General features: G+C 48.0%; 1 protein-coding gene across 5 annotated transcripts in view; it reads left to right on the forward strand.

Annotated features, from left to right (window-relative positions):
- SNX30 (sorting nexin family member 30) overlaps positions 1 to 14,173 on the forward strand; it is a 108,304-nt gene extending 94,131 nt beyond the window's left edge. For all 5 annotated transcript variants that reach the window (XM_055579344.1, XM_055579347.1, XM_055579350.1 and 2 more), the window contains 2 exons: positions 4,212 to 4,364; positions 8,020 to 14,173. In XM_055579344.1, coding sequence (XP_055435319.1) covers positions 4,212 to 4,364; positions 8,020 to 8,079 — 213 coding nt within the window. In that variant the 3' untranslated portion in view covers positions 8,080 to 14,173. The remainder of the gene's footprint in view (positions 1 to 4,211; positions 4,365 to 8,019) is intronic.

The raw sequence follows: 14,173 nt of genomic DNA on the forward strand, positions 1-14,173 counted from the left end.
GAAAATGAAAATATTTGTATGGAACGTTGGGATTGAAGACCAGATTGCTTGAAACTGGAGGTGGCCAGCTCTGACTTCATGGGGGCTGGGGGGACCAGTATTGCTGTCGTTCACGCGGCGCCAGTTAGGAAGCTCTGCCCGTTTTTCAGTTAGCAGCATGTGACTGAGAAGACAGCTGTCTTGAATTGACTCTGTCCTTGGTCCTGGCACCTGTCCCCCAGTAGCCATGAGTCCCCCCTCTCCCCCAGTACTGGGGTCATGTCTGCCTTATGTAATCTTTGAAGACTTTATTCATCTCCTGTCATCATGGGAACAGATAATATTATGTCTCCAGCCTACCTCTGAGAAGGAAACTTAGAGATTTATATGTAGGGCCGAGCAATGCCTGTTTCATGGAAAGAGCTCAGTGATACATTTCTCAGTGCATGCTGAGTGAACTCACATTCCTGCCCTGCTCTCTAACACAGATATATGCTTTATCTCATCCTGTGTTACCCTCCCCCCTTCACTCCATAACTCATATCCTGTAATGGAACTTCTCATGAGAGTTAGGGCAACCAAAAAGAAGAACGCAGCCTTGTCCTCTCTTCAGAAATTTTGGTCTCATGAGGTCTTTTTTTTTTTCTTTTTAACTTTTTTTTTTTTTTTTAAACTTTACATAACTGTATTAGTTTTGCCAAATATCAAAATGAATCCACCACAGGTATACATGTGTTCCCCATCCTGAACCCTCCTCCCTCCTCCCTCCCCATTCCATCCCTCTGGGTCGTCCCAGTGCACCAGTAAAATATCATGTATGAAACGAGTTGCCAGTCATGAGGTCTTATCTGGGGCTTCCCAGGTGGTCAGTGGTGAAGAACCCACCTGCCAATGTAGGAGCCAGGGGAGATGCAGGTTTGATCCCTGGGTTGGGATGATTCCCTAGGGAAGGAAATAGCAACCCTCTCCAGTATTCTTGCCAGGATAATCCCATAAACAGAGGAGCCTGGCAGAATACAATCCACGGAGTCATAAAAGAGTTATACATGACTTAGCAACTAAATAACAGCAAAGTCTTATCTGGAGACTTTTTTGTCCTCCTTGGTGGGTTGTGAACAGCAGCCCCCAACCGTTAGCACTGGATATTTCCATCTCCAACCCCTCCAGACAATACCTCTAAGAGTACCTCAGTCAAAAAATCAAAACACTGAGATAAGAAGGAATGCTGGTTGTTGCTTATGGGTAAATTGAGACATCATCCAGAAACAAACAAAAATGAGAGGAAAGCAAGCCCCAGTGGCCCTCCTCTCCATAAAGTTGGGCAATTCGGTAGCTGGTTACTTCAGAGTACAGCTCACCTCTTAACACAAGATTGCTGTTATTCTCTTCTTTTTAACTCCCACTCCCCACCCCCCCCTCCCCGCCCCCGCCTCCTCCATCCTTGTGCTTCTATGGCCCTGCTGTCTGACTTGTTTCCTGCTTCTGTGTCCAGGTTTCTTAATAACTTTTGCCAACTCCTTTAGTAACCCTGTGCGTGTAGGCCCTTCCATGAGTTCTACTCTTTGTTCTCTGCCAGCTGGGGTTCTCTCTCTCTCTCTCTCTGTCTTTGGGGGTCTGTGGCCTGTGAGCCGTTCCTGAGGTGGGTCCAGGGGTTGTCTCACCTCTTGACACTTGTCTGTCCCTCTGGAGTCACTTCCACCACCTTTTTTTTTTTTTTTTTTTAATACTTGTATGGCTGGGTCTTAGTTGTAGCAGTGGGATCTCTGCCAGGTCATGTGGGATGCTTTCTTGCAGTACACGGGCTCTCTAGTTGTGGGGTGCAGGCTTAGTTGCTCCTCGGCATGTAGGATCTTAGTTCCTGGACCAGGGGTTGAACCCATGTCCTGCATTGCAAGGTGAATTCCCCACAGTAACGCTGGGAGGTCCCTCCATCTTCTGTGAGGGGTCGCTTCAGTGGTATTCCTCCCATCTCCCGCATCCACGCTGTCCTCAGTCTCCAGCTTTTCCTCACAGTGTGCATGTCACAGGCTCCGAGTGAAGTGAAAGCACCATCTCTCTCCATGTCCAGCCGTGTTTGTTTTCTTCCCACCTAGACTCTGGGGGACTTGAGACAAGATCTGCCTGCTGAGACCTAAGCACTTTGATCTCCCCTCTGTGCCCCGTGTGGAATATGTTGGGAAAATGATAAGCTAAAAACATTTCCCACATTGAGGCTCAGGCAGCCATACAATCCAGAGTTTCCATCCCCAGACCAGACCCAGGAATCTTTCCTAGGTAAGCACTCCCTGGAATCAGAGAGCCTACACGCCTCTTCTCACTGTGTCTAGGAAGTCTTCCTTTCAGAGCCTGGCTTTCTTCCTTGCTGCAGCAGTTTTGTTAAGCAACAGGATGTTGTTTCTGGACACTTTTCCCCAGATTCTATAATTAGCCGTGGTCACAAGAGGAATAAGGGAAGTGGACTGTGCCGGGTGGGGAGGCCAGGCCTGGTTTGCTGGGTGGAGGCTGGTTCCCAGGATGTTTGCCAGGGATGCTCTGCAGACTTTGCAGATGCAAAGTCAAGGCAGTATTGTTTTTACTTCAATTTCCCCCAAGGTGGCCAACAGTAACAGGTTAATCAGGAGGGAAAGGCAAAAGTGACTTCAGTTCCAGCATCAGAAGATAAAAATCGAGTCCTTTTTAAAATTTCCTCCAGGAATATAAGTGCTTTAGAGGACACTCACCCTGGCCCTTAAAAGTTCCTCGCTTGTTTTACTTTGTTTTGCTGAGTAACTTGCAGGACCTTAGTTCCCCAATCAGGAATTGAACCTGAGCCCACAGCAGTGAAAGGGCTGACCATCAGTGTCCTAATCACTGGACCATCAGGGAACCCCCCAGAGTTCTTTTCTTTTCAGTTGCCTAGGATATCTTTCTGTATCTTCTTCTCTCACTCATCCTCGTCTCTCCCAGCATAGTTTCCATGCCAGGCAACTCTTGAATCCCCTCGCCTGGGTGGCTCCCCTTCCCTTGCTCTTGTGTACTGCAGCCATGGCCAGGTAGTCTGGCTGGCAGATGGCCAAGTGCCCTCAGCACTTTGGAAACCCTGAAGGAGTCAGCTTCCCCAGGCTTGGCCTTGTTTCTGGGCTCCTTGCCCATAATGTCTGGGTATAAAACTTCCCTGGTTGGTAGAGATTGACCTTGATGGTTACATTCAGGATCAGAGGCCCCAGCACACAAAATGTACAAGGCCCCACTTGTTTTGTGAAAGCATTTGGTAGGTGACAGTGTGACCCACCTTTGGGCAGGTTCCTTCCTTGCCCCCAACCCCCTGGCCACCATCAAAGTCCAGTGGAGCCTCTTGAGTTAGGAGAGAAGCCAGCTTTATGTTTTGGGTACTAGGGTTACCATTTCCTATTACCTTCTTATAATATTGGCTGTTTTCTTTCCAACTATATTGGAACTATACTATCCAACTATCTACACCCAACAATATTGGGAGTAGAGTGGGTGAAACTCAGCAAAGCAAAGTGAAAGTTGTGAAATTCAGGCAACCTAGTTCTGTTTTGAGAAAGTCTTCTAAACTTCCTTAAGGAAAACTAGAACCAGCCTGCTGTATATTTCTTCTTTGAATTTCATGGTTTATGGCATGCATAAACAACTTGCCTTCCATTTCCCCAGAATTACCCAGTTTTGACTCTTTATTTTTGATTATCTGCTATCTGAGAGTACATGGATAAGTCTCCAGCTGATTTGTAAAGTGGGCCAATTGTCTTCTTATTGCAGCGAATTCTCTGGTTAATGAGAAACGTCACGGGTAATGGGACAGTTCATGTGATGTGGAAACACCGATTTTCTGCTTTCAGTATGGGGCATGGGAGAATAGCAGGGCAGTACCAAACACTGCTGTACACTTGCAAAACCTACATACACTTTCACTTACAGATGGGTAACTCCTAAAAGGAACCAAAGACAGATGACTCTAAATCACAGTGTTTCTTCTTCCTGTTTGTAAACAGGCAGGTGTTTCCCCCATGAGTCACTGTTTAGCTTGGATGGGTTTGAATATTTAGGTCAGGGATGGCACTTTTCAGAATTCCTTCTTTCACTTGGAAACCCAAGGCTATGCCTGCACCTCCAGAGGAGGGAATGTGTTCGTGGCATTATAAGACAGTAATCTGGCCTCTCACAAACATGAGCCTGGGGCATGAGGTCCTTGTTATACATACAGAGCTCTCATGTACGCATCCCCCTCCCAGGTCCCAGCAGATGTGGAGAAGTGTCAGGATCGGATGGAGTGTTTCAATGCTGATCTGAAAGCCGACATGGAGAGGTGGCAGAACAACAAGAGACAGGACTTTCGGCAGCTGCTCATGGGAATGGCCGACAAGAACATCCAGTATTACGAGAAGGTAATGAGCTGATGATGAGACGACAGCCCTCCCCTTAATAGCCAGAGCCTCTGGTCAGGGCCTGCCAGAAGTCCAGAAGGATCCTGCCAGACCCATCTCCTTCCCTTAATTTACGTGTTTAGCCTTAGTGAACCCGTGTGTCCTCGCCCCACTCTGCTACATGTGGTGCTGGGTTTGGAACCGGGGCCCCCCTCCACAGGGGTTCCACTTGCTGATGAAACTGGTTTTACCCTCCAAGCCCTCTAGTTCTTCTAGCAGCTGCTTCCCAGTCAGGCCTGTAGCACATGGATGCACCCAGTTGATGGAGGCTTTGGGGCCCTGTCAGGCTGTTCTGTGGTTCTGCACCTAAGGGTTCTTCACATTTATTCTACTATGGATCCCTTTGGTCATCTGGTGAAGCCTAGAGACTCCTTATTAGAATACTATCTGTTTTTTAAAATAGACTTTAAAATACTGTTTTTAAATACCTAATACAAAAGGATATAGGATTACAAAGGAAAACTATTAACAAAAACAGTTAAAACTATTTTAACAATAGTTAACTATTGTTTTTTTTATTGTTTTTTTATTGTTAAAACAATAAAAACTATTAACTAAAAACAGTTTTTTTTTCATGAGTCCCTTGATCTGTGGACTTCAGGTTAAGCCCCCCAACACACACACACACGCACACACACAGGCTCGACTGTCATCAAGCTGCAGCTGAATATCCTCAGTCAAGGTTTGCCCCTAGCACATCCAACTCTAGAGCATGGTTGCTAATGAATCCTAATATTTCTTAAAAGCTTAATGAAGATGAAGAATGGCCCAATCATAATTCAACAAATAACCTGTAGACTTGAAATCAAGCTGGACAAGCATTAACTCAGCTACTCCCACCACAATTCTAGAAACACGTCCTCGGCCCAAACTGGAGGAATCCATCTCCTTCAAAAACACTGATGCTCTGGCCGCTGCTCAGAGGCAGCGTGTCTGCATCTTAGTTTGGAGGAGGGTTAAGGGAAAGAGTCGTGAAATGGCCCTTGCCTGCCAGGTCGAGGATGGACTGCTTCGGGGAAGCGGGAGGGGCCATCCTCCTTTTCTCAGTATCTTTCTTCCGAACGCTCGCTGTGTGTCTGAGTTGACGTTGGGCTGGATGCTTTGCATATGTTAGCTTGCTAAATTTAAACTTAACCTTCACCATAACACTGTGAAGTGGGTTTTAGAGGCTCTCAATTTAAAGCTGAAGACATGGAAGCTCAGCAAGGTTTTAAAACTCTGCCCAAGGTCACACAACTTGTGAATGACTGAACTAGGGTCAGAGTTGGCTCCACTGGGTCCACAGGTCTGAGGAGTCCCACACACTGTCAGTGAGGGGGACAGTCCTGCCTGCCCACAGGTGGAAATATCATTCCAGGTTCAGCCAAGGCTTCATTCGTCTGCTGACTGGGCTGTTAGGCAGGGTGCCTCTCTCTGTAAAATGGGAGTGATCCTTCTCCACTGAATGATGGTGAAGAAACTCTGAAATGATGCCGGAGCACCTGGAATGTGCCTGGCATGTGGTTGATATGCAGTGAATGGGGCTTCCATTCCTCCCTCCCTCCCACCCTCATTGTCCCCCACTTTCCCACTGCACCAGGGCTGACTCAGCTGATGTCCCCTCCTCTGCTTGGTGATTAATTCCAGTGTTTCCAGGGCCCAGATCTCAAACCCAGGGCCTTTATCTGTGTCCTCCCACTATACCACAAACAGGGCCCCTGCCCTGGGGCCTCGTCTTGGCAGATGCTTTTTGTGTACTATCTGTGTGCCTCGTCCCTTGCACACATCGATACACAGAGCAGCAGGACTCCTGCCATTCAGTTCAGTTCAGTTCAGTCACTCAGTCCTGTCTGACTCTTTGTGACCCCATGAATCGCAGCACGCCAGGCCTCCCTGTCCATCACCAACTCCTGGAGTTCACTCAAACTCACGTCCATCGAGTCGGTGATGCCATCCAGCCATCTCATCCTCTGTCGTCCCCTTCTCCTCCTGCCCCCAATCCCTCCCAGCATCACAGTCTTTTCCAATGAGTCAACTCTTTGCATGAGGTGGCCAAAGTATTGGAGTTTCAGCTTTAGCATCAGTCCTTCCAATAAGGACCCCTTGTCTAGTGGTAAGTGCAAGCGAAAGTCACGTCCTACTCTGCAACCCTATGGACCATACAGTCCATGGAATTCTCTAGGCAAGAATACTGGAGTGGGTAGCCTTTCCCTTCTCCAGGGGATCTTCCCAACCCAGGAATCAAACCCAGGTCTCCTGCATTGCAGGTGGATTCTTTACCAGCTGAGCCACAAGGGAAGCCCAAGAATACTCAAGTGGGTAGCCTGTCCCTTCTCCAGCAGATCTTCCCGACCCAGGAATTGAACTGGGGTCTCCTGCATTGTAGGCAGATTCTCTACCAATTGAGCTATCAGGGAACCCCCTGTCTAGTGGAGGAGACACATTAATCCAAGAATCCCACCTCTTCAGAGAGATGCAGGCCCTCCAGGAAAAGAACAAAGCTGGGAGAAAAGCTGAGGGAGGCATCATTCAGATCAGGATGGAAGGGGCAAGCAGAGCGGGCAGGAAAGGCCAGTCTGAGGACACAGCTTTTAACCTGAGTCACAGAGACAAAGAACAAATATTCCAGGCAAAGGGAGCAACATATGTAAGCGTCCTGGGGTGGGAAAAGCTTGAGCATTTGGCCAGTATTTCACTTGGTAAAGAAAGCTCATATTTAGTTGGTTCATTTGTATTGTTTGAATTTTTTTTACAGTGAAAATGTTTCCATGTAATAGTTATATAATAAAATATATCTTTAAAATGCTAAAAAAGGAAGAAAGCAAGCAGGCAAGCTGGTATGGCCTTGGTCCCCATCACTGACATAGAACCTTCCAGAGGAGAGATGATGGCAGGGGTAGAGAGCGGGATCCAGGATGCCATGGACCCCGCTCTGGGTCTCTCTCTGACAGCAAGTTCCTTGAGGCTCCCCAGGCTTCCTTCTGTAGAGCAGGGTCTGAGTCCAGCTTCTTCTCCAACTTCAGAGTCACCAAGGAAGGAAGCGGTGAGCCATTCACCACTCCCTTCCCCTGGCTTGACTTGGGGATGTGTGTCTGCTCCCCTCTGCTCGTGTCTCCTCCTCCCCAGTGACTCAGCACGAAGTCCTGCTTCACCCCGGTGCTGCCTCTCAGGAAGGCCTTGTGTAGTTCTCCACCTCAGATCCGAGGTGGCTGAACGAGAGCGCCCCGAGTCACACATCTGGCCCATTCCAAGACGGTTTCTACCTCCCACCCACACGTGGAGCACTGTCTCCACCCCGGATGGGAACCTGGGGCCTCACCAAGGGTTTGCAGCCTGCCTCTCTCTTCTGCTTTTGAAAGGGAGGGGATTTCTTTCAGTGAATACCTTCCCACTCACTGGGATGAGCTTTACAGATAGTTCACTTAGGCTTCCTAGAGTCATTGTTGTCTTTCATAGAGATGGGGGAGGAGTCAAAACAAACACCCGTTGCCTCCCTTCTTTCCACAAGCTCTGAATAACCCGTGTAGGGCGTCATTAGACAAAGGTGACACAGCAGGACTGACTGGGGGGTAGCTCAAAGCTGACCCTGAAATCTGCATCTCCACGCTGACGCGCTGCGTGTGTGTTGTCATTCCAGTGCCTCATGGCGTGGGAGTCGATCATCCCGCTACTGCAGGAGAAGCAAGAGGCCAAGTAAGCTCCTTCTCGGGACCGAGACTCTCCTACCTACGCAGGGCCTGGCACCCACCCCAGAATGTCCCTGAGGTTCCGGACACGTGGCACCGAGAAAACAGCCGCAGCAGCATCTCTCCTCAGTGTATTCCTTTCCCTCCCCCTCCCGCTGCCTCTGTCCGACAGTTGTTTTCCATGAGTATTTATTCCTTGGTGGAGTCCATAAAGGGCTGTTGTCATCTCTCGGCGGAAGAAGCGTGCCTCCGTGGTGTGAAGGAGCCTGCCCGGTGGGACACTACAAAGATTTGAAACTGAGGGACACGTCAGCCCTCAGCTGACATTCTGACATCTCGTTACAGTCCCCTCTCTGGGGCCAGCAGAGTTGCCTGCTGAGGAAGAGAACCGGGTCCTGCTTCGCAAGGCCATGAGGAAGGCATGAACAGGAGGCAGCGCTTGCTTTCTGTGGATGCCCAGCCACTCTGACATTGGCCTCCATGGGCCTTGACTCGTCTCGGCCTGGAAGGTGGTGTTGGCGCCTCCAGGAAAAGTCCTTAATGTCCAGGGGTCTGTGTGGCTCTGAGTGTGGCCTGCTGCCTGCCCGTCACGAGGGACACCTATGTTACGGTTTCTGGTTCATGTGGGACCATTTAAATCGGTGTCTTGGTGCAGCCACGCTAGAGCCAGCCAGCCAGGGTCTTTGTCCTCATGCCGATGCCTTGGGAAGTGGAGGGAGCAGTGTCCCCCAAACTCGTTTTCTGACACTAAAATGTAGTAGATTGGGAACTGTTTTATGTAAAATGAAAAAAAGGGTGCATTTTTCTCTGTGACGTTCTTCACCGTTATTTTGCTTGTTAAACGTCATCAGGGTGGAGAGACAGGCCTGAGAGGGGTCATCTGTTGTCCTGAAGTCGGAATAACTGAGTTGTTGAGAGTTGCTGAGGTCAGCGGGCGTATAGCAAGCCCCACCTCCCATGTCCACTTTGTGCAATTTGCCTTTACCTCACCAAAAGTTGCTAGTTTAATGTTTCCTCCTGTGTCCACTGAACGTTTGGGCAACCTTTGGGAGAGAGGCTGGCGTGTTCTTAGGATACGGTGAAGGTTTGTAAACCCTAGGGTGAATGAATGGTCTACATGAAGTGCTTTAACTTTACTGTTTCCTAGTCAGAAAGAAGAGCCTGCATCTAGATGGGCCTCGAAGATGACATGTGTGACAGCAAACTCTTTGCTCCTAGTTAAGCTCACATCTCCTCCTGGCTCCATTTGAAGCCTTCATTTCAGACCTGTAACAGGTTTCCTTTTCAAGTGTGTCAACACAAAATAGACAAAAAGGATCTCTTCCTCCAGCTTGTTACCTTTCCCCTCTAGAGGTGAAACTACCTATGTCATGTTTGTGTTCTTTCGTCTGTGGCTCATCTCTATAAAATTATAAATCTGAGCCTCAAATAAGCGGTATTATTATTTTGTTTGTTTGTTTTTTTTAATGAAACAGCCGTGCTGAGACCCTGCTGTGTTTGCAAGTGAACCTGCAAATACTGGTCAGCACGCAGCCTCCGGAGGGCACTGCATCCTGCTTCCAGCTGCAGAGGTGATCTTGGGGCAGCCGTTGGACAGCCCAGAAGAGTTTGGTTTCGTTTTCATCATGTTTGAAAAAGTCATGGTTTAAGGGATAATTTGTGTGTCAGTTGGTACTTTCGTGCACTGTTAGACCCCGTTCATGCCATTCTAAAATCCTCTGATGTGAATCTTCCGTTTGGTACAATTAGAGATGAATCAGTGGAGAAAAAGGGTAAGAAGAGTTCATTGACCCCGAGAGGTGATTCAGTGTTTCATTCTACCTCTAAACCATCCTGTTGGTGTGGCTGTGGTGGTGTGGGTCCAGCCTGACAGCTTGCTGGTAGAATCAGGGCGTGTATCTGATAGTGGGTTGATGGCCTTCTGTGGATATTTGGCAGAAGATACTAGACTGTCCTAGAGGTGAACACTTATCTTGGCAAACGTGCAAAGTCTTGTCTGGTGGAACATATGCTTTAAAAATGTCCAACATGACAAATGCTTGGGAAGAACCATGGAAGGAGTTACAGGAAGACTAGACTCTAGTGTGCTGCTACTGGCCAGAGCCCAGGGACGTTCCTGTGGGAGGTCAGTTGGGCAAGAAGGCAGCCCTTCAGAAGAAACCCATCAGGTTCCTTGCTGGGACATATGGAGATAGGTGGGGTACACAGTCATCCTCTTACATGATTGGAGGCAGAAGACTGGTTCTGAAGCACTGCAGGCATCTTGGGCTTTTTCTTTCTCTGTGTGGTCCCTCAGTGAAGTGCCTGTACTTTTAAGCCTCCAGGGAGAGCTGGAATGAGGCAAACCAACCTCCAGCTTGCCACTGGTGGCAGAGCTTGGAGGACCAGGGTACCTTGCAGCCTTCCTTGGAGGAGTGGTCGTTCCAGAAAATGAACCTTTGTCCCTTACTTCTGGCTGGCATCTGATGAGATGAGGAGGCTGGCCCAGAAGGCAAGGGATAGTAGGCAGTGGTGGAGGCTCTCCAGCCCTTCGCATCCCCATGGGCCCCCCCACCGAAGGTCGGCAGCCCTGAGCATTCACCTCTTTATCTCCATCATCACAAAGGTGATTCCCCATGAGAAGCGTAACCCAGAGACCTCTGTGCCAAAGACTGCCTCCTGGTTCGTCACCCCATCCTTCATGGCTCCACAAAGTCGTGAATCACCAACTCCTCTCTAGTGTTTATTTTCCAGGAGATGTTTGCCTGAGGCTGTGTCTCTACCTTAGACGCATGTGGACAGGTTGAAACTTGAGTACATGGCCGTGGAGTGGAAAGTCAGCCTGTTGACTGTCCCTGGGCTGGGGAAGTGGAAGGTTCCATTCACCTGGGTTAGAAGTCCAGGCTAGGGCAGAAGACAGAACTTGTAGAAACTGAGCGATCTTAGAGATGCAGATGAGGTTGAAGAGAGCAGTGGTGATTTATAGCATTTTAGGGACACTGCTCGTCCTTACCTGGTGCTGGATTGCTAAGAAGGCTCTCAGCTACTATGCTCAAAGCAAGGAACCTCTGCTCCTGCTCAGGCCAGGTTCGGGGTTGGGTTTTACCCTTTATTAAGACTTAACGATGATTGCTCAGATAAGTGCAATTGTGGACGTGACTGGCTTGTATTTCTCTGTGCTGCTCATTGAACCCGCCACACACCTTTCTTTAGCTGAAATAACAAACCAGCACACCTCTAGGGATGGTGGTGAATGTAACCTAAGGGTGTCTTCATGCCAAATTTCAGCCACACCCAGAGGGTGTCTTACGTGTTGTTGACTTGAATGTGTTTTCTCAGTCGCCATCCACAACAGGAGGAATAAAAGGCACACCTGGCCCTCATTGCTTGCAAGGCTGCCATTTGTGTTGGGACGCCGGGCAGTTCAACCTAGAGAAGGGAACCTGCCATGTGGCTGTCTGCACGTGGACTTGCTCTTGGGACAGTATCAGCCCAAGAGGCACTCGGAGTTTGTATGACTTGGCCCTGCCATTGACAGCATTCAAGTCGCGAGCACTTGATTCTGTTTCGACGCCGTTCACTGAGTCTCATGAGAGTCCTTCTCTGCCCTGTGTCCTGAGCTGGTGAGAGTGAAGGGAGAGCAAAGTCCAGACTAGCCCATCTTCTGAGCAGAAACAGCCCTTTAGAGCAGCCAGGGTGGAGCCCATTTTCAACCCATCCGAAGACCCAAACAGATGAGGCCAGTGTAGGTCTGTGTGTGGTCAGGGTAGGGCACGCCAATGCTGGTCCCTGCCTCCTCACTCATGGCCTACTCTCAAGGTCTGTGGAAATAGGATGGTCTCATCATCAGGCTGGGGTAACACAAGATTATGTTGGGGATTTGGGTCTGCCTTCTCCCTTCCCAGAGTCCCCAAGGGGCCACCAGGTGGAGCATGCCCACGCACCCACTCACTCACTGTGGTCTCTCTTCTTCCGACGGCGTTTCCCTCAAATTTGCCTGCCACCCTCTGGGCCAGACCTACAGATGGAGCTGGGTGTGTTGGAGTTGTTCACCTCCTTGCGGTTTTGAATTCAGTGAATTTAAGAAACCTGATTTTTTTCATCAGCCCACCCAGTAGGTGGCCAGCTTTTTAGATTGAGGGTACCAGGTCTCCCCATGTTGCACAGATTGGAACAGGCACAGGGTTGTGTGTGTTAGAAAAGCTTTGGGGGAGGGGTGTTACAGGGGGTGCGACTGTTCTCTCAATCATACGTGTTTGAAATGTTCTTTGGGTATGACTGTCTAACCCTTTCTGTGTGGCAAAAAAAAAAAAAACGTTATCCAGGTAGTTTTTATTACCATAGGTAGCCTGTAAATAAGTGCTTGGAAAAAATAACTCTAACAAACCAGTAAGATATTTGTCTCATTCATAAACATTGTGTATTTAGCACTTGAAAAACAACAAATCCAGACTTTTGGACATGCCACAGACTGTTAAAAGCCTAACTGTACTTTTTGAGAATTTGTCAACACCTACTAATATGCCTTATTCTTCAACTACTGTTGTTTAGATTCTGGTTAGAAAAGAGTTTTTAGAGATGTAATCAGTTGTTCAGTTTAAACACTTGAGGCCTAACCTAGCCAGTCTTCATTCCTCTTAAAGAAACAAGCCAGAAAGTGAGGTTCATAATTAGGGCTGCCTTTTGGGAAGAGAAAGCTAAGTACTGCTATTGCCAAATGATATTTTTTGATAATGTCAGGAAATACAGGGACCACAAAACCTTTTTTGTCGTTGTTGTTTTCAAGTGTGGAAGACGCATCTCGTGCCTTTTGGCACATTTTTTATTGCAGAGGATATTATGGTATCAGCATCGACAAATCACAGATACAAAGAACTCTATAGATGATAACAATATTAAAGGTTTACCCCGATTCTGTAGAAGAGCTTTTTAAATGGTACTGTGGGGGCCTCCGAGCAGCGTCTTTTACATAGACATTCTCCACAGGTTGAAATGCCAAAAACAGCGAACACAGGGTGTTGACTCACAGACTTTCGTCCTTTGTCACAGAGCTTTCGCTGTTAATAAAAGCCAGCGATTGGGTACCGCACGGTGCACCTCTCCAGGCAGCGCAGCCCTCTCGCCAGGTGGTTCTGGGCTCCCTGGAGGCCGGTGTGAGCAGGCAGCCCCTGCCCACACGGCTGTGTGGCAGGCTGGCTCACAGTCTCAGACCATCCCTCCAGTCACGGATGCTGCTGGAAGGAGGGAAGGGGGATCGCGTTTTCCCCAGTGGGGACGTGAGGAGGAGAGAGTACACTGCAAACAAAAATGTGACCCAGTGGGATAGAGTGAGGCCTGAGTCAGCTGGGCCCTCGTCAAATAACAAACCAGCACGTCCCAACAGTCAGCGCCATTGCCCCGGGCACCCCTGCGGTCTGGTCCCGTCTTGTAGGGCCCTGTCCTCTGTCCCCCATGCCTGTTCCCTGATGTCTGTGTGTCGGGAATGTGTTCAGACATGAGGTACATCTGATATATTCCCATGAAATAAACTGCCAGCAAACTTTCTAACTTTTAACTGTTGGGGGCGGGGGGAGGAAAAAACCAAACCTTTTTGCTTAGGTCATGTCCAAATTATCGACCGTTTATTATTTGAGAAATCATTCTTTACATTTAAAATTTTAAAAGGAAATCCTTGAGGTATTGATGAAGTCCTCCGTGTAAATGTGTTCTCCTCTGTCCATGTTGCCATTAAGCCAAATTAAAAGCTGTGAAAAAAAAAAAAGTGCTTGAGAATGTGTGTTGTAGATGAGAAAGTGATTTACAGATCAAAGTCTTTGTTTCATGAAGCTACCAAACTTTAAAAAGAATGTCACTTTTTTTTTTATTACGGAACCCAGAGATTATTAAAAAAAAAAATTCTTGTTGCATTTTTGATGCTGGCATGAGAATTTTGTCCACTTTTTTTTTCATATCTGTGTAAAAATTCTGTCCATTGTTTACTATGGGATTAGTATTACATTTCAAGATAAAACAAATGAATTTGTATTGCTTGATAAAAACTATTAGCTTGTAAATTTTAAAAAGGTTTCTTTACCTCAATTAACTTAAAGTAACGGACCAATAAACCTGTAAAAGATGCTTTCTTTA

This window comes from Bubalus kerabau, chromosome 4 (genome assembly GCF_029407905.1).
Source record: "Bubalus kerabau isolate K-KA32 ecotype Philippines breed swamp buffalo chromosome 4, PCC_UOA_SB_1v2, whole genome shotgun sequence".
Classification (NCBI taxonomy): domain Eukaryota; kingdom Metazoa; phylum Chordata; class Mammalia; order Artiodactyla; family Bovidae; genus Bubalus; species Bubalus kerabau.